General features: G+C 45.5%; 1 protein-coding gene across 1 annotated transcript in view; it reads right to left on the bottom strand.

The window, feature by feature from the left end:
- Positions 1-7,807: 7,807 nt before the first annotated feature.
- The window catches only part of LOC144480039 (uncharacterized), a 51,741-nt gene continuing 32,784 nt past the window's right edge, over positions 7,808-26,764 (bottom strand). The window contains exons 3-8 of the mRNA XM_078199198.1: positions 22,373-22,577; positions 19,277-19,324; positions 18,399-18,455; positions 14,069-14,189; positions 9,507-9,558; positions 7,808-8,544 (exon numbers count right to left, since the gene is read on the bottom strand). Of these exons, the coding sequence (XP_078055324.1) occupies positions 8,287-8,544; positions 9,507-9,558; positions 14,069-14,189; positions 18,399-18,455; positions 19,277-19,324; positions 22,373-22,577 (741 nt within the window). The 3' untranslated portion in view covers positions 7,808-8,286. The remainder of the gene's footprint in view (positions 8,545-9,506; positions 9,559-14,068; positions 14,190-18,398; positions 18,456-19,276; positions 19,325-22,372; positions 22,578-26,764) is intronic.

Below are 26,764 nucleotides of genomic sequence, written 5' to 3'. Positions count from 1 at the left end.
GAATGTGCAAACTCCACACAGACAGTGACCCAAGCCGGGAATCGAACCCAGGTCCCTGGAGCTGTGAAGCAGCAGTGCTAACCACTGTGCTACCGTGCCGCCCTGCTACCGTGTTACATTATGTTAATCTCAGTTTTCAACACCATTCTTGGAAAATAATTTTAAATGAAGGGAAAAGAATTAAATAATGCAAAAAAAACCTAATCTTACCTGCGATTAAACACACAAGGATAGTTGGCAAAAAGCATATTTGGAGCAACATGTTGCCTCAACGATGAATTATTTTTCCAGATAAAAGAAATCTTGGTATTTTAAATGTGATATATTTCGCTACTTTCCTTGGCACCATTTTAAAATAAAACATTTGTTGAAGAAATATAAATTGGTTGAAATAGAACCTTGAGGTGTGATTGGTTGCCTCCGCCCATAAGTTCTGGGAAATTGTTTTGCAGAGACCTGTCACAACAGATCGACCACATCCTTGCAATTCTGCAGCCGACCACAGTAAATTATTCAGATAGCTGGATCCCACTTTGTCCATCACCCCCTGTCATGAGATCAAAAAACTGGCTGCTGGCATGAAAAATTATCACAAATCTATCATCTCCTATTGATTCTCTGTCTTCAGCTGATGTTCCAGGGAGGTCTCACTATAAGCGTTTTGTAAGCATTTAGAAATGCAGGCTTAGCTGTGATTGTGCTAAGCGATAATTTGTGACAAACTTATGAGTGTTTATTACCCACTGTTTTGGGGGAAATGTTACAGATTTAAGAGTTGATCCCTTGACACTAAAGTGTTAACATATTTATCACAACCACTATTGCACTAGATCACACAACGCAACCTTCCACATCAAATGTCTCGTTCATTTTTTAAATTCATTCATGGGACATGGGCATCGCTGACCGGCCAGCATTTATTACCCATCCCTAGTTGCCCTTGGAGGGCAGTTGAGAATCAACCACATTGCTGTGGCTCTGGAGTCACATGTAGGCCTGACCAGGTAAGGATGGCAGATTTCCTTCCCTACAGGACATTAGTGAACCAGATGGGTTTTTCCGACAATTGACAATGGTTTCATGGTCACCAGTAGATTCTTAATTCCAAATTTCCTTTTTTAATTGAATTCAAATTCCACTATCTGCCATGGTGGGATTCGAACCTGCGTCCCCAGAACATTAGCTGAGTTTCTGGATTAATAGTCTAGCGATAATACCACTGGGCCATTGCCTCCCCTCATTACTGTTCCCAAACTGCTACATTTTCTGCCACAGTGGCTACTTCAAGACCACAAAATATTTGGGGATATTCCCATAGTTGGCATTATCGCTATGTTGGCATAGCGATAATATCACTGAATTAGTAACCCAGAGGACCTGGCTAATATCATAGGAAGAAGTCTCACAACACCAGGTTAAAATCCAACGGGTTTATTTGGTAGCAAAAGCCACTAGCTTTCGGAGCGCTGCTCCTTCATCAGGTGATTGGGATTTCAGTTCACAAACAGGGCATATACAGACACAAACTCAATTTACAAAATAATGGTTGGAATGTGAGTCTTTAGAAGTAGTCTTAGTAATCGTGACCATGAAAATACCATAAATTGTCATTTTAAAAAATTAATCTGGTTCACCACTGAATTCAATAAAAATCTGGAATTAAACGCAAACATTACCGGCATGTCCGCCCGAGGCTCGTACGATCTTGCCCGAGGCCAACGGAGAATGCCGTTCTCCGAGCCTCACCCGCCCCCGGAATTGGGGCGTGTGTGCCGGTAAAATTCCGGCCTAAGAGTCTAAATATGACCATGAAACCATTGTCAATTGTTGTAAAAACCCATCTGGTTCACTAATGGGAAAACTGCCGTCCTTACCTGGTGTGGCCTACAGACCCACAGCAATGTGGTTGAGTCTTAACTGCCCTCAGAATGGCTTGTGAGGCTTTAAATGGCCTCACAAGCCTTCAGTTCAAATTAGGGATGGGCTTTAAATGCTGGCCTTGCCAGCGACACGCACATCCCAGGAAATATAAAGAAAGAAACATTCTGCAGGAATGAAAGTACAAACTCTTTTCTTTCGGAAAGTGCACACTAAATTGATGTTAATATTACACTGCAAAATCAACCAATGAGGTATTCAAGCAACTTTTCAGTTCACTCCCCCGCTCTTTCCCCATAACCACACCCTCACATAGAGGAGAAATGGTTGCCACAGATACGTCAATGGTGTTGAAATAGCCAAGCGTGAAGTTGAGGGAGGCCAGGGAGTTTCAGTAGCCCCATCGGTGAGGGTTGTGGGGGAGAGATAGACGATGGTGGGGCATTTAGAATTCTCTCTGCCAACAGAAACCAGTCAGAACAGGAATTAAAATCAATGCAGATGTTCACTATACTTGGCATGTCATTTGGCATGTCAGCTACGACTCTGACCAACTTTTACTGATGCACCATAGAAAGTATTCTTTCTGATTGTATCACAGCTTGGTATGGCTCTAGCTCTGCCCAAGACCGCAAGAAACTACAAAAGGTCGTGGGTGTAGCCAATCCATCATGCAAACCAGCCTCCCATCCATTGATTCTGTCTATACTTCCCGCTGCCTCGGCAAAGCAGCCAGCATAATTAAGGACTCCACGCATCCCGGACATTCTCTCTTCCACCTTCTTCCGTCGGGAAAAAGATACGAAAGTCTGAGGTCATGTACTAACCGACTCAAGAACAGCTTCTTCCCTGCTGCTGTCAGACCTTTGAATGGACCTACCTCGCATTAAGTTGATCTTTCTCTACACCCTAGCTATGACTGTAACACCACATTCTGCACTCTCTCATTTCCTTCTCTATGAACGGTACGCTTTGTCTGTATAGCGCGCAAGAAACAATACTTTTCAATGCATGTTATTACATGTGGCAATAATAAATCAAATCGATTCAAATCAAATTAAAAACTTCCTGTTGCCTCGGCAAAGCAGCCAGCATACTTAAGGACCCCATGCACCCTGGACGTTCTCTCTTCCACCTTCTTCCATTGGGAAAAAGTTACAAAAGTCTGAGGTCACGTACCAACCGACTCAAGAACTGCTTCTTCCCTGCTGCCATCAGACTTTTGAATGCACCTATCTCGCACTAAGTTGATCTTTCTCTACACCCTAGCTATGATTGTAACACTACATTCTGCACTCTCTCATTTACTTCTCTATGAATGGTATGCTTTGTCTGTATAGTGCGCAAGAAACAATTCATTGTATGCTAATACATGTGACAATAATAAATCAAATCAAATCAGATCAAATCAGGATTGACTCCTTGATACTGGAGTATTAGCTCATGTCTTCTTGTCGTTGGCCACACAATGCAACCTCAAACCTTCTAAACCAAAACAATACGGATATCTCATTGTGTATCTCAATGCTGAGTTTGCATTGGCTGCTAAAACTGTGGCTGCAATTCAAAGGTATAAAACATTGGGGGACACATTGCTTTTTGTGTTTTTTTACAAACCATGGGTATTTTACAAGGAAATCAACAATATGGGGAGATGGTGTTAATGTAGGTTTGAGGTAGATAAGCTCTCATCTTATTAAATGGTGGGGCAGGTCTCTGGGGCAGGATGTCCCACTGCTGCTCCTTCAGAGGCAGCTGGCTGAGACCTCTGTTAGAATCAGCCTGAACTGAGACACCCAGCAGTGTTCATAACTTAGTCGTGGGGCCAGAGAAGGAACAGGAGCTCTTTTTAGGGCACACACAATAGAGGGCTGGTCTGCTGATGCCCAAGACTCCATCCATTCCTTGCTAGTGGTACCGACCAGAAACCCCACCTCCTCCCAATCCTGCCCCATTGCACTGACAACTTCTTTTGCTGCCTAGTTAAATGCCACCTGTGCCATCCGACATTGTTCCAGCTCTGGCCCATTGAGCTGCATCTGGACATTGGTTTGAGGTGGGCAGCTCACTTTAAATGAGACAGGAATAATTAATGAGCTCACAGTTAGGGATCCTATCGAAAGGAGCGATCACAGTATGGTTGAATTTAAAATTTAGATGGAGGGTGAGAAGGTAAAATCCAATACCAGCGTCTTGTGCTTAAACAAAGAAGACTACAATGGGATGAGGGAGGAGTTGGCTAAGGTAGACTGGGAGCAAAAACTTTATGGTGGGACAATTGAGGAACAGTGGAGGACTTTCAAAAAGATCTTTCACAGTGCTCAGCAAAAGCATATACCAGTGAAAAGGATGGACTGTAGAAAAAAGGATAATCAGCCGTGGATATCTAAGGAAATAAAGGAGGGAATCAAATTGAAAGAAAATGCACACAAAGTGGCAAAGATTAGTGGGAAACTAGAGGATTGGGAAAATTTTAAAGGTCAACAGAAAGCCACAAAAAAACCTACAAAGAAAAGTAAAGTGGATTAGGAGAATAAAAACAGATAGCAAAAGATTCTACAAATATATAAAAAGAAAAAGAGTGGCTAAGGTAAATATTGGTCCTTTAGAGGATGAGAAGGGAGATTTAATAATGGGAAATGACCAAGGCATTGAACAGGTATTTTGTGTCAGTTTTCATTGTTGAAGACATAAATAACATATCATAAGTTGATGACAAGAAGGCTATGGAAGGTGAGGACCTAGAAACGATCATTATCACTAAAGAAACAGTGTTACGTAAGCTCATGGGGCTAAAGTTGACAAGTTTCCTGACCCAGATGAAATACATCCCAGGGTACTAAAAGAAATGGCGGGAGAAATAGTAAATGCCCTTGTGGTAATTTATCAAATCTGGCTGGACTCTGGGGCGTTTCCAGCAGATTGGAAAACAGCAAATGTAAAGCCACTGTTTCAAAAAGGAGGTAGACAAAAGATGGGTAACTATAGGCCAGTTAGCTTAACTTCTGTAGTGGGGAAAATGCTTGAATCTATCATCAAGGAAGAAATAGCAAGATATCGGGATATAAATTTTCCCATTAGACAGACGCAGCATGGGTTCATGAAAGGCAGATCATGTTTAACTAATTTAGTGGAATTCAAAGCAGGTAATTAAGAAGGCAAATGGAATTTTGTCCTTCATTGCGAGAGGGATGGAGTTTAAAAACAGCGAGGTTATGTTGCAGCTGTATAAGGTGCTGGTGAGGCCACACTTGGGGTACTGTGTACAGTTTTGGTCTCCTTACTTGAGAAAGGATATACTGGTACTGGAGGAGGTGCAGAAGAGATTCACTAGGTTGATTCTAGAGTTGAGAGGGTTGGCTTATGAGGAGAGACTGGTGTAGACTGGAACTATACTCATTGGAATTTAGAAGAATGAGGGGGGTCTTATACAAACATATAAAATTATGAAGGGAATAGATAAAATAGAAGCAGGGAGGTTATTTCCACTGGCAGATGAAACAAGAACTGGGGACATAGCCTCAAAATAAGGAGAAGCAGATTTAGGACTGAGTTGAGGAGGATGGTTTGAGACAATTCACACCTCTTTAACCCGTGATTATCCCTCTCTCCAATCGCACTGTCTGTACTTGTAAAGACTTGATTACCTGTAAAGACTCGTATCCCAACCATTATCTTGCAATGGTGTTTTTGCCTATATATGCCGTGTTTGTGAAACCTGCCTCTCCACTCACCTGCTGAAGGAGCAGCGCTCTGAAAGCTTGTGTTCCAAATAAATCTGTTGGACTTTAACCTGGTGTTGTGAGACTTCTTACTGTGCCCACCCCAGTCCAACGCCGGCATCAGCACATCTGGATAAGTGTAGCCAATGCTGAAGAGTTATGGGCTGTCACACAGTGCCTCAGATCCCAAGGGGGCAGAAGGTGAGGGGGTACAGCTTGAGGGTTTAGAAATCCTATCCACTGGCCTGTCAATGTGGCCAGATTGAGCAGCTGTGGGGCTGAGACAAAGTGTGAGATCCTTACTGGAGCCTTGAGTGGCTGACTGCACAGCAAGCAATTCCTCTGTGTCACATGGACTGACCGGCTGGACACTGATTCAGGTAAGACTGGTTGATGTTTTAGTTCTGATGCGCGATATAACTCACGAGGCGAGAGATGCTCGAGGAAATAAAGGCTTTTATTAACTACTACAATAGAGCTACCATATATAATACACGATCCCAGACTGAGGGGTCCCAGACAGAGCAGTGACCTTTATACCTCTCCCAGGAGGCGGAGCCCGACTGGGATGTACCATAATAACTATAATACAGGTAGAACAGCCCAACCCTAACCCCAACAGTAACATGTAGAACAACCCAACCCTAACCCCAACAGCAACATATGTACAGACTCATAGTACTGGCCAGACCCTGGCTCAGTACTACATGGTGGGAACCAACGATGGTTCACCACAAGTTCACTTAACTCTCCTCAGCTGACCTCCCCCCCCCCCCCCCCACTCTCCCCCATTAACCAGGTCTGCAGCTATGACTGAGAGGCAATGAGAGAGTTTGTCCCAGATGGGACTTGTATGAGAACTGCCGTTCTGGTTGGGACCCGTGTGTCCGAAAAGGCAAATCCTTGGGACGGTGACACTCCAGATAGCGTAACCCGGAAGTTGACAGATAATTTACAACGGATTCCATTTTCATTGGAAGAGAGGTTGTTTGCTGCTGTATTAAGGAAGATATATTTGCTGTTGACTTGTTTTAATAACTTATCATTGTGGAATTATAATGTGGATTGTAATTTATAATGTATTTGGATTGTAATGCATTTGGATGAATTGTTTAAATAAAAAGCAAGAGAGAGGCTTTGTACCTGGGAGGTTTGGAACAGGTTTGGTGACTGGCACAATTCTCCAGGACAGTAGCTCCTGCTACTCACCAGGAGCTGGCAGAGAGAATCTCCCCTTTTCTTTTACACATTTGTTTTACATTACAATAACTTTCCTCATGCAGGAAATATTAATTCTATTGATTCCGTTCATTCACTTTATTAACAGCAAATGACAGGAAATTGTTATGTGTACACACGATAAAGGATAATACAAACATACAAAATAGGAGCAGAACAAGGCCACCCAGCCCCTCCAACCTGCTTCCCCATTCAGTGAGATCATGGCTGATCTGATTGTCACCTCAACCCCGCATTCCTGCCAACCCCGAACACCTTTCACCTCCTCAAAAATAATACACTTAACTTTGTCCCTGCGCAATGCTGTGGGCGACACGGTGGCACAGTGGTTAGCACTGCTGCCTCACAGCGCCAGGGACCCGGGTTCAATTCCTGGCTTGGGTCACTGTTTGTGCAGAGTCTGCACGTTCTCTCCGTATCAGCGTGGGTTTCCTCCGGGTGCTCCGGTTTCCTCCCACAGTCCAAAAGACGTGCTGGTTAGGGTGCTTTGGCCATGCTAAATTCTCCCTCAGTGTACCCGAACAGGCGCCGGAGTGTGGCGACTAGGGGATTTTCACAGTAACTTCATTGCAGTGTTAATCTATTTGTGGCACTAATAAATAAACTAAACTATATTGAGGTGGCAGTGCTAAATTAATCTGGCATTGTTTACTGGTTCTTACTTTATTGTTGTAAATTTGACCAAGACGCACTTAGAATCATAGAATGCCTACTGTGCAGAAGGAGGCCACTAGGCCCATCGAGCCTGCACTGACAACAATCCCACCCAAGCCCTATCCCTGTAACCCCATGTATTTACCCTGCTAATCTTCCTGGCACTAAGGGGCAATTTAACATGGCCAATCAACCTAACCTGCACATCTTTGAACTGTGGGAGGAAACCGGAGCACCCGGAGGAAACCCACACAGACACGGGGAGAACGTGCAAATTCCACCCAAGGCCAGAATTGAATCCGGGTCCCTGGTGCTCCAAGGCAGCATTGCTAACCATTGTGCCAGTGTGCCATCACGCTTCTGGTTGTGGCACCTCATTCAACTGAAGCAGAAATCCACACTCCATACACGGTGTTTCAATAATGAGGTTCTAGCTGGAGGTAGCATTTGACAGAATGCTACTTGGGCAAAAGTACAAATTGGGAACACCTCAACTAGATTCAGTGTCTTGTAGAGATAGCGAATCGCAGAGTGACCCCCATTCTGTGGGACAACACTTTAGGCAAATCATTGCTACTCCACATGGATATATAAGGTACAGAGGAAGTCTGTATGGCCCATTGTGCCTCTGTGGGTGCTTTGAAAGCACAATCCTGCTCACCACCTTAGTCTGTTGAGATAGAAGATCAGCCAATGATCTAATTGAATGGCAGAGCACCTGGAAATGAACTCATGCTTTCAAATGCCGCGTAGTTAACTATCTACAAGATAGTTTCTTTGCAAAATGGGAATCTTATGATTTCAATTTGGCATATACAATATCTGGGTTGCTATGTATTACTGTGTCAGACAGAGGTGCTGCATTCAAATTCTGTTTCGGAGTACGAGGAATAATTCCATTATAATTCCGTACTGCGTTGAGTGTCTGGACTTTGGAATAGACGATGTCCTGATCATGTGCCTGTGCTGTGGGATTCACAGTGTTTGGTCTGGCTGACTGTACTGCAGAGTATACGATGTTCACGTCGGGTATCTGTGCCGTGAGGTGGCCCTAGAGGAGAAGTTGAGAAGACCCAAGTTGATTGGTTAAAGCATCATTACCTCGTTTGAATGGTATATACATTAAGTATGTAATTCCTCACTCCCGGCGCATCCCCCCAACCTCCACAAGCCACAACTGCTACCCTGTACACACTGCTTCACATTGACAATTTCCTGCCTTAGCTGAATTCAACTAATTCATTACAAATCTGGGATGATCCATGACCCTAATACTACACTGACTGGTGCAATCACAGCAGAAGTAATAATAAATATGAAAGAAGTGATATTTTTAGTTTCCCAAAAGCTAGTTTTGACTAAAATGACAGAGTTCATAAAATCCCTACAGCGCAGAAGGAGGCCATTCAGCCCATCGAGTCTGCACCGACTCTTGGCAGAGTATCTTACCCAGGACCATCCCCGCCCTATCCCTGTAACTCCACACATTTACCCTGGCTAATCCCCCTAACCTGCAAAACTTTGGACAATAAGGGGCATGTTAGCATGGACAATCCCCCCTAACCTGCACATCTTTGGACTGTGGGAGGAAACCGGAGCACCCGGAAGAAACCCACGCAGACACTGGGAGAACGTGCAAACTCCACACAGACAGTGACCCAAGGCCGGAATTGAACCCGGGTCCCTGGCGCTGCGAGGCAGCAGTGCTAACCACTGTGCCACCGTGCTGCCCCTTGGAGATGGAGGTGGAGACTCAAGAGCAATTAGGGATTGGCAATAAATGCTGGCCCTGCCAGCGACACTCACATAACATGAATGAGTAAAAAAGAAACTGAATTCAAAGACAAATGATAAAAATGGGGACATATCTTCATCCCTGTCTATCACTGTTCTTACCCACTTAAAAGTCTTTGTAAAAACAATTCTCAAAATCTGTATGAAACAGATCATTTAATATTTAAATAACAGTGTTTGGTTATTTGATAAAAATGTGTTCATGGGAGAAATCTTTACCTGAGCTTCGCAATCCTCTGATTGTTGCACACTGTTCATGGATGTCTGAGAACTGTAGATAAAAAATGTCAAAATGTGGACAAAGAACAAAGAACAAAGAACAGTACAGCACAGGAAACAGGCCCTTCGGCCCTCCAAGCCTGTGCCGCTCCTTGGTCCAACTAGACCAGTTACACCTTCTTCCAAATCATTTATATATATCACAAATAGCAGAGGTCCCAGTACAGAGCCCTGCGGAACACCACTGGTCACAGACCTCCAGCCGGAAAAAGACCCTTCGACCACTACCCTCTGTCTCCTATGGCCAAGCCAGTTCTCCACCCATCTAGCCACTTCTCCTTGTATCCCATGAGCCTTAACCTTCTTAACCAACCTGCCATGTGGGACTTTGTCAAATGCCTTACTGAAATCCATATAGACGACATCCACGGCCCTTCCTTCATCAACCGTTTTTGTCACTTCTTCAAAAAACTCCACCAAATTTGTAAGGCACGACCTCCCTCTTACAAAACCATGCTGTCTGTCACTAATGAGATTGTTCCGTTCTAAATGCACATACATCCTGTCTCTAAGAATCCTCTCCAACAACTTCCCTACCACGGACGTCAAGCTCACCGGCCTATAATTTCCTGGGTTATCCCTGCTACCCTTCTTAAACAACGGGACCACATTCGCTATCCTCCAATCCTCAGGGACCTCACCCGTGTCCAAAGAAGCGACAAAGATTTCCATCAGACGCCCAGCAATTTCATCTCTCGTCACCCTGAGCAGTCGAGGATAGATGCCATCAGGCCCTGGGGCTTTGTCAGTTTTAATGTTCCCTAAAAAACCTAACACTTCCTCTCTTGTAATGGAGATTTTCAAAGTTCTAGTTTCTATGTTGTTATTTTTTACAATATGCAGAAATATTATTGAACAGCCAAGGGTTTTGTGAGACGGTAAACGTAGAGAATGGCTGCCATTTTTGCTTACTCTGGGGAGGTCTCTGATATTTCATTGTGTGATGATTTGGTAGTGTGTTTAAAAATGCAAAGTTTTTTCCATAGAGTCCATACAGTGCAGAAGGAGGCCACTCAGCCTGTCAAGTCTCCACGCACTCTCTGGGAAAATATCTTACCCAGGTCCTCTCCGCCGCCCTATCCCCATAACCCTGTGCATTGACCTTGGCTAATCAATCTAACCTACACATCTTTCGATACTGAGGGGCAATTTAGCATGGCCAATCCACCTAACCTGCACATCTTTGGGCACTAGGGCAATTTAGCATGGTCAATCCACCTAATGTGTACATCTTTGGACACTAGGGCAATTTAGCATGGTCAATCCACCAAACTTGCACATCTTTGGACACTAAGGGTCAATTTAGCATGGTCAATCAACCTAACCTGCATATCTTTGGACACTAGGGCAATTTAGCATGGCCAATCCACCTAATATGTTCTTCTTTGTACACTAAGGGGCAATTTAGCATGGGCATTCCACCTAATCTGCACATCTTTGGACTGTGGGAGGAAACCGGAGCACCCGGAGGAAACCCACGCAGACACTGGGAGAAAGTGCAGACTCCGCACAGTCATCCAAGGCCAGAATTGAACCCAGGTCCCTGAGGCAGCAGTGTTAGCTACTTTGTACTTCCAAGTATTATATGATAAAGGTGCCTTTTAGTGGAAAGAAACCAGCTGTATTGAATTTAAAACTTATTTGTATTCTTCTGCCTCTCCCCTGGTGCTTGGACTGCACAAACATTTCTGAGGGGGGGGAATCCAAATCTCTACCAATACATTTTAAACCCATTGCTGAGAGGTACAAGAGGGTTGGCAATTAAGATTGAGAAATAATTAAGAGGTCCAGTTTGTGTGACACAAACACTTACTTCTGTACCTAAGTTTTAGAATGATAGACCGCACAAACTGCAAATAGTATAATAACTGCGCAACAGCATCCGCTACTTGCACACTAATGTGGTAAAACATCCCACAGCACTTCACAAGAGTGGCATCAGACTAAATACTAAACTTTCCTCTTTGAAAGGTTTCTCACATTATATTGTCTCATCTTATCATCTGTGGTCATTTGATTTGAATCGATTTGATTAATTATTGTCACATGTATTAACATACAGTTAAAAGTATTGTGTCTTGTGTGCTATACAGACAAAGCATACCGTTCATAAAGAAGGAAAGGAGAGAATGCAGAATGTAGTATTACAGTCATAGCTATGGTATAGAGAAAGATCAACTCAGTGCGGGGCAGGTCCATTCAAAAGTCTGACAGCAGCAGGGAAGAAGCTGTTCTTCAGTCGGTTGGTGCGTGACCTCAGACTTTTGTATCTTTTTCCCGAAGGAAGAAGGTGGAAGAGAGAATGTCCGGGGTGCGTGGGGTCCTTAATTATGCTGGCTGCTTTGCCGAGGCAGCGGGAAGCGTAGACAGAGTCAATGGATGGGAGGCTGGTTTGCGTGATGGATTGGGCTACATTCACAACCTTTTGTAGTTCCTTGCGGTCTTGGGCAGAGCAGGAGCCCAGACCAAGCTGTGATACAACCAGAAAGAATGCTTTCTATGGTGCATCTGTAAAGGTTGCTGAGAGTCGTTGCTGACATGCCAAATTTCCTTATTCTTCTGAGGAAGTAGAGGCCATGTGACTTGATCAAATCAGTCATATTTAATTTCAGTTTGCGGCTGCCAATGAGGTTCAGCTAAGACTGAAGCTCACTTATTTAATCACCAGGGTTGCCTTTTGTTAAAGGGCTAAGGCTCTGTTGATTATCATAGAATCATAGAATCTACAGTGCAGGAGGAGGCCATTTGGCCCATCGAGTCTGCACCGACCACAATCCCACTCAGGCCCTATCCCCATGCATTTACCCTAGCCAGTCCCCTGACACTAAGGGGCAATTTAGCATGACCAATCCACCTAACCCGCACATCTTTGGTACCAGATTCATGCTAAACTGTCAATTCTCTCTCACTGCTATTTTGTATTTTCTTGTTTTTAAATGTTGAATTGCTGGGTAATTCCTGTAGCTGCAACGTCAGCCACTTGGCCAGGTCGTTATCATGGATGAGAATCAGTTCTCGATTGTCTTGCCTGGCTAAATGATGGTTAAATAAAAAATAAATAAATAAAAGTCTACACCAGCCATGCAGGGGAATATAGGGGCGGTTAAGTAAAGCTGGTACAGATAGGTTTCGAGGAATGTCTCAGGGGAATAAAGACAAATAGAGTGATGGGGCAGCACGATGGCACAGTGGTTAGCACTGTTGCCTCACAGCGCCAGGGACCCGGGTTCCATTCCAGCCTTGGGTGACTTGTCCGTGTGGAGTCTGCATGCTCACCCGGTGACTGCGTGGGTTTCCTCCAGGTTCTCTGGTTTCCTCCCATGATCCAAAGATGTGCAGGTTAGGTGGATGGGCCATGGTAAATTGCCCGTTAGTGTCCCAAGATGTGTAGGTTAAGGGGATTAGCCATGGGAAATGGGTGGGGTTATGGGGATAGGGCCTGGGTAAGATGCTCTGTCGGAGTACTGGTGCAGACCTGATGGGTTGAATGGCCTCCTTCTGCACTGTAGAGATTCTATGATTCTACGAAAGATTTATGGGAGGAACTCCAGAGAATTCCAGGGCCCCAGCAGGTGAAGGCAAGTCGACCAGAGGTAGAGCAATTAAAATCAGGAACGTATAGGAGGTTGGAATTGGAGGATGGCTCAGATCTTATAGACCTGGAGAGATCACAGAGATAGGGAACAGTGAAAGCTTGGAGGGATTTAAAAACCAGCATGAGAACTTTAAAATTCAGGCATTGCTTAAGCAAGAGTCCCTGTAGGTCCATAGAATCATAGAATCTCTACAGTACAGAAGGAGGCCATTCGCCCATCGAGTCGGTACCAACCACAATCCTACCCAGGCCCTATTCCCGCAACTGCACACATTTACCCTACTAATTCCCCTGTAGGTCAGTGAACATAGGGGTGATAGGACTCGGTGGGAGTTGGGATAGGAGCAGCTGAGTTCCTCTAGGTGAGACACCTTAGGATGTTTCCTACATAAGGTGAAAAACATTGATTTGATTTGATTTATTTTTGTCACATGTTATTAGTATACAGTGAAAAGTATTGATACTTGCACGCTATACAGACAAAGCATTCCGTACATAGGGAAGGAAAGGAGAGAGTGCAGAATGTAGTGTTACAGTCATAGCTAGGGTGTAGAGAAAGATCGACTTAGTGCGAGGTAGGTCCATTCAAAAGTCTAACAGCAGCAGGGAAGAAGCTGTTCTTGAGTCGCTTGGTATGTGATCTCAGACTTTTGTATCTTTTTCCCGACGGAAGAAGGTGGAAGAGAGAATGTCCAGGGGTGCGCGAGGTCCTTGATTATGCCGGCTGCTTTTCCGAGGCGGATTTGTTGGTGAAATGAATGATGTTTTAATGGGCTCAGTGAATCTCCTTTGGTGTGTGGCCAGAGGAAGGAATATTCTAGCTAAAGAGAATATTTAGCCTCCTGTAGATCTATCTTAATGAGAGGAAAACATTGGAGGTATTATCAAAATACCATTCCAGGCTTACCTGTGTGTTTTATGGTGCAAAAATCTAGCTGAAAGGATGAGCAAAATGATGAATCCCAAAATGCCAAAAGCAATTCCAACTCTGCTGCCATAGAAGAATAGTTCATCGACTGATGGAGTATCTACAATATAGCAATGAGAGTATTACTGCACTATGCACTGATATCTTCAATTATTTCATGATCTGGTGAAAAAGATCAAAGGATTTCCATCCATGGAAAGTCCTTTTGTTTAAACTGATCAAATTTACCTCTATACAGTTCAGTGACTTGCCTTTAACTTACTAAAATGTTCCAAGGATTATTACCCAACAAAATTTAACACTAAACAACAAAAGAAGATCAGATCAGATGACCAGTTGCTCGGCCCGAGAGAGAGAGGGGACGACTTTCAGCTCTGGTCAGAGAGAGAGAGAGAATCAGGAATGCAATTCTCTCCGGCGAGATTGCGTTGTACGATTTTCCCCGCAACTTGCCAGTGACATCGCCAGGTTCATGCCCACAAAAAGCGACAACCTCATTTAAATCATAGATCATAGAATCCCTACAGTGCAGAAGGAGGCCATTCGGCCCATCGAGTCTGCACCGACAACAATCCCACCCAGGCCCTATCCCCATAACCCCATGAATTTAGCCTGCTAATCCCCCAGACATTAAGGGTGAATTTAGCATGGCCAATCAACCTAACCCGCACATCTTTGGACTGTGGGAGGAAACCGGAGCACCCGGAGGAAACCCACGCAGACACGGGGAGAACGTGCAGACTTCACATGGACAGTGACCCAAGCCGGGAATCGAACCCAGATCCCTGGTGTTGTAAGGCAGCAGTACTAACCACTGTGCCACCGTGCTACCCATACATTTTAATATTATTAACAGGCCCCTCCCCTGCCATATATTCCCCCGCAGCCATGTTTTCAAAGCTGTATTTGCAACAGGTTCACACAGACCTGTCGTGGTGATTCCTCCAGAGGTGTAAAGGTGAGTATAGCCCTTAGGGTAGAGAAACATGGCCAGGCAGTGCCAGGGCACTGCCCTCTGGTTCTACCCTCTGGCTCTGCCCCCTTGGCACTGCCCTCTGGCACTGCCTCTGGCACTGCCCCCGGCTCTGCCCCCTGGCACTGCCCCTGGCACTGCCCCCTGGCACTGCCCCCTGGCACTGCCCCCAGTACTGCCATCTTGTACTGCCCCCTGGCAATGCCCTCTGACACTGCCCTCTGACACTGCCCTCTGACACTGCCCTCTGACACTGCCCTCTGGCACTGCCCTCTGGCATTGGCCCTTGGCACAGATTGACACTAGTGAATATCGCATGGGAGTCCATGTGTGTGTAGTGGGGAGGTAGGGAGATGCCGGCAATGACTGTTGTAGGGGGAAGGAGAGAGAGAGGCAGAGAGGAGAGATGCGGCATTGATTCTGGGCTGGGGGTGGTGGGGGGGTGGGAGGGGAGAGGGGGGGTACAGGGGGGAGATACCAGCATTGATCTCAGGGGAGGGGGAGATGCCAATGTTGATTGCGGGGAGTGCGGTGTGGGGGGAGCCCCTGAGACCTCCATGGTAGGGGTGCGACGAGGTTATCTCTTGGTCTGATTGGAGCACCCTTTAAGCATGGCGCCCCGATCTCAGTGCAACTAGACTTTGCTAGCCTGTTTAAGCCCCGCCCCTCAAAATGGAAATGGTAACGAGTTTTACTCCAGCTATATAGATTAATACTTCGACTAATGGGAAAACATTTAGCAGTTCCAGGAAACCACCTTGGGACACTTAGCAGCCCATCAGATACCTCCTAAAACAGTTTGGGCTCTTTGTCATTGAAGCTGATCAAATCAGTTTCATCCTGTAAGCACTTTGCACCCCAGTGTTTTGAAACTGACCGATGGGAGGAGTCAGCCAATTTGATTATGGAACTGCCTTTTAAAATAATATCGAACTCTGGCCAAGAGGACACAAGGAGGAGAGATGGTTGACCTTTCAGCTGTTAACTCGGAAAGGAGTTCTGTGAAGTTCGGTGCAGTAAAGTTGTGTAAAGGGGGAAAGGAGTGAATTCAGGTGTCCAGCCAAACAACTACTTTGTGGCAGAGGAAAGATCAAGGAAGATCCAGCAGCAAGGACTTTTGTTTTTAAAACGATCCGAGGAGTGGTGAGTATATTCTCTCAGCCTTCAGAAATCTCTCAATTAGGTAGAGGTTGAGGAGGGGTCTAGGATTCTTCTTGTTTCTGTGTAAATCGTGTAAATCGTGTCATGCTAAGAATTTACGTTGTGCCGTTAGTTTTTCTTTCCACAGCATAGTGTTGTAGTGTCTGTGTTTTAATGGCTGAGTTTGGCTGGGCTTATTCTTGAATAAATTATTTTTAAATTAACTTTGACTGGTCTCTCTCTCTCTCTCTCATCGTCTATCTTGGTGAGTCACTAAAAGCCAAAACATAATTCCGAGGTACAGACCGTAAAGGGGCCGAGCACTTCGAAACTGCTCACTCAAGGGGGTCTACTGGTCAGGAATAAACAGTGGTCCCTCTCTCTCTCTCTCTCTTGTGAAGCTGTCCCATTGTGGCACTTCTGGGTTCTACCTACAAGAAAGAGAGACACACGGTTGTAGGTGGCAGCCAGGGCAACACGTGTGGCATAAGGGTGAGTTCACTGGTCAGGAATAAACAGTGAGTCTCTCTCTCTTGCAAAGTTGTCCCAGCGCGACACTTCCGGGTTGTGAGTTGAACACCAGCAGGAGAGAGACACCCACAATTATCAGTGGCATCCGAGACCAGTCTGTGTGTGGAGTAAAAGGACCTTTACAAGACGGCATCTTGTGGATGAGATGTTAACATCCCATCGCAGGTGGATGTAAAAACTCATGGCACTCTTTCAAAAGGCAAGCAGGGGAGCTATCCCTGATGTCCCGGCCAATGGTTATCTCTCAATCAACATCACCAAAAACAGACTGTCTTGATCACATTTCTGTGTGTAGGAGTTTGAAGGAGCGTGCCTGTTCGCTGCCATGTTTCTTGAGAAATGTGGTCACTGAATATGTTTAAGGTTTAAGGCAGATGTAGATAGCTTCTTGCTAGGCAATGGATTCAAAGGTTATTGGGGGTAGATGGGAATGTGGAACTCAACACAAATAGATCAACCACGATCTTGTTGAATGGCAGAGCAAGCTAGAGGAGCTGAATGGCCTACTTCTGATCTTATTTCGTAAATGTCCTACATTACAACAGTGATGGCTTCTCAAAAAGTATTTCATTCACTGCAAAGCATTTTGAGATGTCCAGTGGTTATGAAAAGTGTGATATAAACACAAATCTTTCTTTATTTTGCCATGTTCCATCGTCTTTTTTATTCGTTCACAGGATTGCAGATTGTTGACAAGGCTGGCATTCATTGCTCACCCCTGTACAAAACCACATGGCTTGCAAGGACATGATAGAGGACAGTTAAAAGTCGCATTGCGGCAAGACAGGGTAAGAATGGCAGATTTCGCTTCATGAAATAGTTGAGTGTTTAGCCATTTAACGACAAAGTGGTCGCCATTGTTCACACGAGTATTTTTACCCCAGGTTTATTTAATTAACAGAATTTAATGAACCAGTCGCAGGGGTGAGATTTGACCTCATGAATCCAGATCATGAATGCAGATCTCTGGATTATTAGACCCTGATATCAGATATGTGAATAGAATTCATCGGTAAAATGATTATTTATTTAATTGTTTTGCACTGAAAAAAATATTCAAAGAAAATTAAAAAAGAAATAATTTTTTCAATGCCCATATGGTTATTCTCCTGGGTTGCTTACCATAGATATATCCTTAATTCCTGACGATTGCAGAACAATTCTGGTGGATTGGAGTGAGCCAGGGCTTAGTGAGTAGCACCATGGCATAGAACCCCCACAGTCCATTGAGTCTACACTGACAACAATCCCACCCAAGACCTATCCCCGTAACCCCACGTTTTCACCCTGCTAACCCTCCTGACACTAAGGGTCAATTTACCATGGCCAATCAGCATAACCCGCACACCTTTGGAGTGTGGGAAGAAACCAGAGCATCCAGTGGAAACCCACGCAGACACGGAGAGAATGTGCAAACTCCACACAGACAGTCACCCAAGGCCGGAATTGAACCCGTGGGTCCCTGGCGCTGTGAGGCAGCAATGTTAACCACTGTGCCACCGTGCTGCCCCAACACCATCCCAACGTGCCTTCAAAACTCCCCGTCGGGGGATTGAACCCCAGTCTCCTGCATGACAGGTCCTGAGGTTGCGAATTAGAGAAAAGCAAGTCTTTCTTTCTTCATCTTTTGTGTTATTACTTTGCTATTTTGAAGCTGGACCTTACCTGTATTTAATGATGCATTCTTTGAAGACGTTATGTTCCCTTCCATTGTCCTTTGCGCTTTACCAAAAATATGCAAATTGAAACAACAAAACAATGGTTTAATAAAAACAATGGAGACTATGACTGGGTATAAGGTGGATTGGCCATGGTAAATTGCCCCTTAGTGTCAGGGGAATTAGTGGGGTAAATACATGGGGCTACGGGAATAGGGCCTAAGTGGGATTGTTGTCGGTGCAGGTTCAATGGGCTGAGTGGCCTCCTTCTGTACTGTAGACTCATTGGTAATCTATGAATCTACACCTTTAGTAGAATAATCACCAGCACCTGATAGAGGTCTACAAAATTATGAGAGGCATAGACAGGGTGGATAGTCAGAGGCTTTTTCCCCAGGGTGGAAGTGTTAATTACAAGGGAGCACAGGTTCAAGGTGAGAGGAGGGAAAGTTTAAGGGAGATGTGCGGGGGAAGTTTTTCATGCAGAGAGTGGTGGGTGCCTGGAATGTGCTACCAGAGGAGGTGGTGGAAGCAGGCACATTAGCAACATTTAAGAGGCATCTGGATGGGGACATGAATAGGGAGGGAATAGAGGGATACGGACTGAGTAAGGGCAGAAGGTTTTTATTAGTTTAGTTAGGGCATCATGATTGGCACGGGCTTGGAGGGCCGAAGGGCCTGTTCCTGTGCTGAACATTTCTTTGTTCTCTGTTCTTTAACAATCAAGCATTTCTCAAGATGCTGACTGAAATCTCCACTCGAGGAGAAAACAACTCTGAGATTGATCAGTGCAAAATAGCTGGTCTAATACACAGAATCCTACACAGCGCTCAGGTAGATATGAAGCAATGTTAGAGTAATAAGCTAACAAAGAGCACTCATTACCTGTTGCAGTATGTTGAGTGACTGTGGCAGTTACAATGTTCTGATCATCTAAAGAAACAAATGTACATTGTAAACAATTCGAATGTCCTTCGGGATCTTGGCAGATATTTCAGAAGGTACACCAACACCTTATTCAGCACAGACTATGGAAACTCTCTCTTGGCCATCGCTTCCTCCTGCAAGCTTTCAAAATTAAAATTTTGTGTCACCTGACCACCAGGTTTTGATTTGTTTTATTTTCTTTCCAGCCTGAAACCCATTGACTCCCACAGCTACCTCGACTACAACGCTCCACATCCCGTGCCCATCCCATGTGGGTCCATCCCATTCTCCCAGTTTCTCATCCTCCATCACATCTGTTCCAATTTTGCCACCTTCGAAAACACCACATCTGCCCTTTTCCTGATTTGAGCTCCCCACCACTGTTGTTCACAGGGCCCTCAACTGTATTCGACCCGCACCTCTGTCCTCACCCCTTCCCCTCCCTCCCAGAACCATAATAGGAACCCCCTTGTCCTCACTTTTCACCCCTCCAGCCTCCATATTCAAAGGATCATCCTCCTCCATTTCCGCCAACTCCAGTGTGATGCCACCATGAAACACATCTTGCCCTCACTCCCCAACAACATTCCATTGACATCTTTCCCTCTGTGACACCCTGGCCCACCCCATCATCCCCAACGCCACATCCCCTTCCCACGGTATCTTCCCATGTAACTCCAGAAGCTGCAACATCTTTACCTCCCCCCTCCTCACCGTCCAGGGCCCCAAACACTCCTTTCAGGTGAAACAGTGTATCATTTGCACTTCCATCAATTTGGTCTCTGGTATTCGCTGCTCCCAATGCGGTCTCCTCTACATTGGAGATACTTGGGAGACTGGGTGACCACTTTGCAAAACAACTTCATATGGTGCACAAGCAAGACCCTGGCTTTCCCGTCACTTGGACATTTTAATTCACCATCTTGCTCTCACACCCACATGTCCATCCTTGGCTTGCTGCAATGTTCCAGTGAAGCCCATCACTAACTGGAGGAACAACACCTCATCTTTCGATTAGACACTTAGCATTTTGGATTTAACATTGAGTTCAAAAACTTCAGACCACGAACTCTCTCCTACAATTTTTTTTTTCCCCCAAACCTCTCCCCCACTGGACTTAGAAATCATAGAAATCATAGAAACCCTACAGTACAGAAAGAGGCCATTCGGCCCATCGAGTCTGCACCGACCACAATCCCACCCAGGCCCTACCCCCATATCCCTATCTATTTTACCCGCTAATCCCTCTAATCTACGCATCCCAGGACACTAAGGGGCAATTTTAGCACGACCAATCAACCTAACCCGCACATCTTTGGACTGTGGGAGGAAACCGGAGCACCCGAGGAAACCCACGCAGACACGAGGAGAATGTGCAACTAGAATTTTAATTTCTGGAGCTTGTTTTGTTTTGCAGAATGCTGACCCTTGTTCTGCTCCCTTACTTTTATGCCATTATTAACACCCTCTTTAGTCTTTAAGACCACCATTAACACTCCCTTTGTCCTGTGAACATGACATCTTTGTCAATCTCTCCTTAGCTCCCACCTATCCCTGACTGTCTATTCTGCTCCACCTTCTCCACCTCTCTCTCCAACTCCAACTTGGGCGGCCCGGTGGCACAATTATTAGCACTGCTGCCTCACAGAGACCCGGGTTCAGTTCCATCCTTGGGCGTGGAGTTTCTCCAGGTGCTCCGGTTTCCTCCACAGTCCAAAGATATGCAGCTTAGATGGATTTTCCATGCTAAATTGCCCCAAGATCTGATGGTTAAGGGGATTTGTGGGGTAAATATGTAGGTTTATGGGGAGAGGGCCTGAGTAAGATACTCTGTCGGAGAACCGGTGCAGACTCAATAGGCTAAGTGGCCTCATTCTGCACTATAGCGATTCTAAACTCATCACATTTCTCCCTCTTCAGCTTGGTAGAAGAATCAACTGGACTTGAAACATTAACTCTTTATCATGGTCAATATTACTAAGACCAGTTTCTATCTCAGATTAATTTAATTCAGTCCAAGGATGTGCGGGTTAGGTTGATTGGCCGTTTTAAAATTGCCCCTTAGCGTCCTGAGATGCGTAGGTTAGAGGGATTAGCGGGTAAATGTGTAGAGATATGGGGGTAGGGCGGTGGGATTGTGGTCGGTGCAGACTCGATGGGCCAGATGGCCTCTTTCTGCACTGTAGAGTTTCTATGATTTCTATGAATTAACTGAATTTAAATTCCCCACCTGCCATGGGGGATTTGAAAATGTGTGTCTGATTTATGAGTACCTACATTTGGGTTACTAGTCCAATAATATAACCACTGTGCTACGTTCTGGGTAATCTGGACTTGAGAAGTCCACGATCAAAGGAAGAGAATGTGTCAACAAAGAAGAGAGAGTACACATAACATGAGATCATTATTAGAGTACGAGTATATTTCTGAAGGAACCCCAGCCATGAAGAATGGAGTAGGAGTAAATGAGTGAACTGAACTTGGTGTGTAACACAATGGCACAGTGGTTAGCACTGCTGCCTCACAGCGTCAGGGGCCTGGGTTTGATTCTTGCTTGGGTGACTGTCTGTGTGGAGTTTGCACATTCTCCACGTGTCTGCGTGGGTTTCCTTCGGGTGCTCCGGTTTCCTCCCACAGTCCAAAGATGTGCGGGTTAGGTGGATTGGCCCTGCTAAATTGCCCCTTAGTGTCAGGGGGACTAGCTAGGGTAAGTGCATGGTGTTATGGGGACAGGGCCCGAGTGGGATTGTGGTCAGTGCAGACTCGATGGACTGAATGGCCTCCTTCTGCACTGTATGATTCTATGATACCTCCAGTCCCTTCTCCCACAGTCCGAAAGATGTGCTGGTTAGGTGCATTGGCCATGCTAAATTCTCCCTCAGTGTACCTGAAAAGTTGCCGGAGTGTGGCCACTAGGGGATTTTCAAAGTCACTTCATTGCAGTGTTAATGTAAGCCTATCTGTGACACTAATTTAAAAACTTTTTTAAAAATTGGGTTTGTGTGCACAACTCCTTATCTTGACTTTCAGATATAGTAACATATGAAGACCCACCTTGTGCTCGTACAGTTAAGTTGCAAGCCGTTTGTCGAATCTTGCCTTTTATCTTCACTTTGCAGTGGTAGATTCCGCTGTCATTCACATCCAGTGATTTAAAATACAGTGAAGCGTCTCCCGCACTGCCATTTGCAGAGGCAAAGGAGATTCTCTGCTCCCAACCAGAGGTCACGTAAACCTTTCCACCAGAGAGTGTTAAGATCTGTCACAAAGTTAAATCAGAGTTAAAGTTTGAAGAATTGTGCTTGAACTTTGACCTATGTCCTCTCTATCAGTCGCCTTCTTCCTGCTATCGTTCTCAAAGATGTAGGGCTGGATTATATGGCCCCCACTGGTGTGTTTAAAGGCAAGGGGTGTGTAAAATGCAACATGGGACCTTCCCACCACCTAACTGGCCGCATCTCGACCTATCTTCCATTTTGTAGGGAGCGTGTGGGGTTGGAGTCGGTGTGAGAGGAGAGGGGGGATGGAATGGAGGGGGGTTGTCAGAACAGAGTGCCTCCCCTTAGGCCAATTAAGGGTCACTTAAGTGCCTCATCTTGCCCTGCTGCCCCTGTCAAGCAGATAGCCTTAGCTAGGGGTGGTGTCAGGCAAGATGAGGGGTGGGGGAGGGTACCTCCTTTGTGGACCCTCTGTGCTCCTATGTGACCCCAAAGTCATACTCCCACCTTTAACCTTCTCCCGAGCCTCTCAAACCTGGCCTCCAAACTCCCCCTGCCAGCTGGGTCTGCCGACAGCCTGCAATTATCTTAAGTCTGATCTTCATTGGCTCCTCCTCATTGGAGACTGGCTGTAGTTCCAGCACTGGCCACTGGTGGGACTGCAGAGCGGCTGCTCATTTGGATTGGCTGGAAGCTCTCTTCCTCATCAAGTGGCGCAGAACGCTTGCCCTGAGCCAACAGGTGCCCAGTCAACGTACAACGACTGTGAGACGGTCAGTTTTTCCATGGTGGACTTCTGCCGACTTTTCAGCCTAGGGATTGGGAGACACACACCCCATCAAATCCAGCCCAGTGATTGGGGGACACACCCCATAGAATCCAGCCCGTATTATGAGAAAGTGCAAATCACTAGATGGTGAAATGTGTCCAACACTCAGGCATTAAACGCTGACAAGAAGCCATGATTTCATCCCACATCATTTCAAAGCCATCCTGTTAACCTTGGACAGTCGGATACAAGGAAGTTTCTACTAACTCTGCAAAATGTCCACATTTGCAAATTCTACCAATCACAACCTTTTCATGTATGTCTTATCTAATTTTTCAGTGATTGCAACAAGCCTATCTAATTTAGTAAAAGGGCATTAACTTCACTAAACTTGTCCACTGTTACTAGACTTTTAAAAATGCTTGCAGTGATCTTGCCTTGTGGAAGAGACTCGAGTTCTCAGGTTGACTTTGTAGCTCACCTGCTGTCGACTTGCTTAACACGATACAGATGTTGCATCAAACCCAGGATTCTCATTTATCTGATCACAGCCAGAGATTCTCCGACCATGGCTTCCCTTCCTTCCTCCTGCTGTCACACTCCCCCCATTCGCCAGGGATCCACCTTTGACCTCTTTCATTGTTTGCATCTACACACTGCCCCCATCGCTGCCATTGATTTCATCTCCTTTTCCAGCTTGTCCACAGGGCACAAGTCAGGAGTCCGATGGAATATTCCCCACTTGCCTGGATGAGTTCAGCTGCAACAACACTCAAGAAACATGACACCATCTAGGACAAAGTTGCCCCCTTTATTGGCAGCCCATCCTACACCTTCAACATTCACTTCCTCCACCCTTGGCGCACAGTAGCAGCTGTGTATACCATCTACAAAATGCACTGCAGAAACTCACTAAGACTCTTTCGACAGCACTAAACCCACAGTTCAACCACCGAGAAGGAAAAGGGTTGCAAGCTCATGGGAACATCATCACCTGCAAATTCCCCTGCAAGCCACACAGCAGCCTGACTTGGAAATATACTGTCTTCACTGTCACTGTATCAAAACCATGGAACTCCTTTCCGAACAGCATTGTGGGTGGAACTACACCACATGGACAGCAACGGCTAAAAAGACGGTTCACCACCATCGTCTGGAGAGCAACTAAGGATGGGCAATAAAAACCGGCCAAGCCAGTGATGCTCACATCCCATGAAAGAATCATAGAATTCTAAAGGGCAGAAAGAGGCCATTCGGCCTATCGAGTCTGCACCAACAACAATCCCACCTCGGTCCTATCCCCGTAACCCCACATATTTACCCCGCTAATCCCTCTAACCGATGCATCCTGGGACAGTAAGGGGCAATTTAGCATGGGCAATCAACCTAACCCACATATCAGTGGCACAGTGGTTAGCACTGCTGCCTCACAGCGCCAGGAACCTGGGTTCGATTCCCGGCTTGGGTCACTGTCTGTGCGGAGTCTGCACGTTCTCCCCGTGTCTGCGTGGGTTTCCTCCGGGTGCTCCGGTTTCCTCCCACAGTCCAAAGATGTGCAGGTTAGGTTGATTGGCCGTGCTAAATTGCCACTTAGTGTCAGAGGGACCAGCAGGGTAAATGCGTGGGATTACAGGGATGGGGGTTGGGTGGGATTGTGGTCGGTGCAGGCTCGATGGGCCGATTCTGAACTGTAGGGATTCTATGATTCTTTGGAGTATGGGGGAAATCGGAGCACCCGGAGAAAATCCACGCAGACACAGGGAGAACGTGCAGACTCCGCACAGACAGTGATCCAAGCCGGGAATCGAACCCGGGTCCCTGGCGCTGTGAGGCAGCAGTGCTAACCACTGTGCCACTGTGCCGCCCAAAAAATAAAAATAATACTTAAATTCAAACTTTCAGGCACACCTACTAGTCTCTTTCAAGGCATGTTTTCACATTCACTGCATGCTTTCCGTACACCTATCTGGGAAATTTCTCTTTGCTTTAACTGAATAGAAGTTTTGTTGCCATCAGTCCACAATCTTCAGTCAACAGAATCATTGAGGTGGAGAAATTGATAATATTTAAAACTTTGAAATAGTAAATCTCAAAGATCCTTTAATTTCTCTCAGTTTAAACTCATCACTGTAGAGCTCACACTCACACAGACAATAGACAACCACAACCTGTACTCTTTGCAAGGCTGGCTGACAAGTGCTATCTAACATTACATCTGGCAGCAATTACACCTTAACACCAAAACTGACACTTGGGAAAACAATTGCCTGAAGACTGTTCAGAGTGATGCTCAGAATTGCTTAATTTTTATTTTTCAAAGCGAAGGTGTCGAACATACTCACAATGTGAAGAGTAGTCAAAAACATTCTGAGAAAAATAATTTGCATGGGAGATAAAATAATATCACGTCAAACCTTTTCACAAGGGTTTTGTTTTATTGTTCCACCCACCCCGGTTGTTATTCTTCTCGTTGCACTCTTTGTGGCATGATAATTGCAAGGCCTTGTAAATAAAGCTTATTTATTTATTAGTCACAAGTAAGGCTTACATTAAAACTGCATTGAAGTTACTGTGAAAATCCCCGAGTCGCCACACACTGGCGCCTGTTTGGGTAACACTGAGGGAGCATTTAGCTCGGCCAATGCACCCTAACCAGCACGTCTTTCAGACTGTGGGAGGAAACTGGAGCACCCAGAGGAAACCCACGCAGACACGGGGAGAATATGCAGACTCCACACAGACAGTGACCCAAGCCGGGAATTGAACCCGGGTCCCTGGCGCTGTGAGGCAGCAGTGCTAACCACTGTGCCAGCATTTGTTTAATATCCAAGAAAAACCTGAGTTTGAGATGTTGTTCAGAAGAATCCAGTCAGTTATGTCACTCAGAGGAGGAACTAGCATGACCCAAATTTATATATTTGTGGATCTCGAAAGGTGAGTGGAGTTTACCCAAGATGGGTTCTCTGTCTCTGTCGTGTCTGAGGCTACTCTACTCAACAAAACAAAAACATATTTGCACTAATATTTAGCAGTCTCCTGGTAGTTCACAGGGACATAATCAGATAAAAATTCAAAACTGGGTCAAAAGAAAAGACTTTAGGTCCAAATGGTTGGTCTAAGATATAAGTCTTAAGCTGAATCTTAAAGGAGGAGAGAGAAGTAGAGATGGAAAGTTTCGGGGATAGTTTCAGAATGAAAGCCCAGGCAGTGGAAGCTATGGCCCCCCATGGTCAAGTGAAGGGAGCGAGGAATATAGAATAGGCCAGAGAAATGCAAACTTCCACACAGGGAAGTAGAAAGGGTCGAGAGCTTCAAGTTTTTAGGTGTCCAGATCACCAACCACCTGTCCTGGTCCCCCCATGCCGACACTATAGTTAAGAAAGCCCAGCAACGCCTCAACTTTCTCAGAAGACTGAGGAAATTTGGTATGTCAGCTACGACTCTCACCAACTTTTACAG

This window comes from Mustelus asterias, chromosome 27 (assembly GCF_964213995.1).
Source record: "Mustelus asterias chromosome 27, sMusAst1.hap1.1, whole genome shotgun sequence".
Classification (NCBI taxonomy): Eukaryota; Metazoa; Chordata; class Chondrichthyes; order Carcharhiniformes; family Triakidae; genus Mustelus; species Mustelus asterias.
The sequence above is the reverse complement of the archived record's forward strand: the minus strand, read 5'-3'. Positions and strand labels throughout refer to the sequence as shown.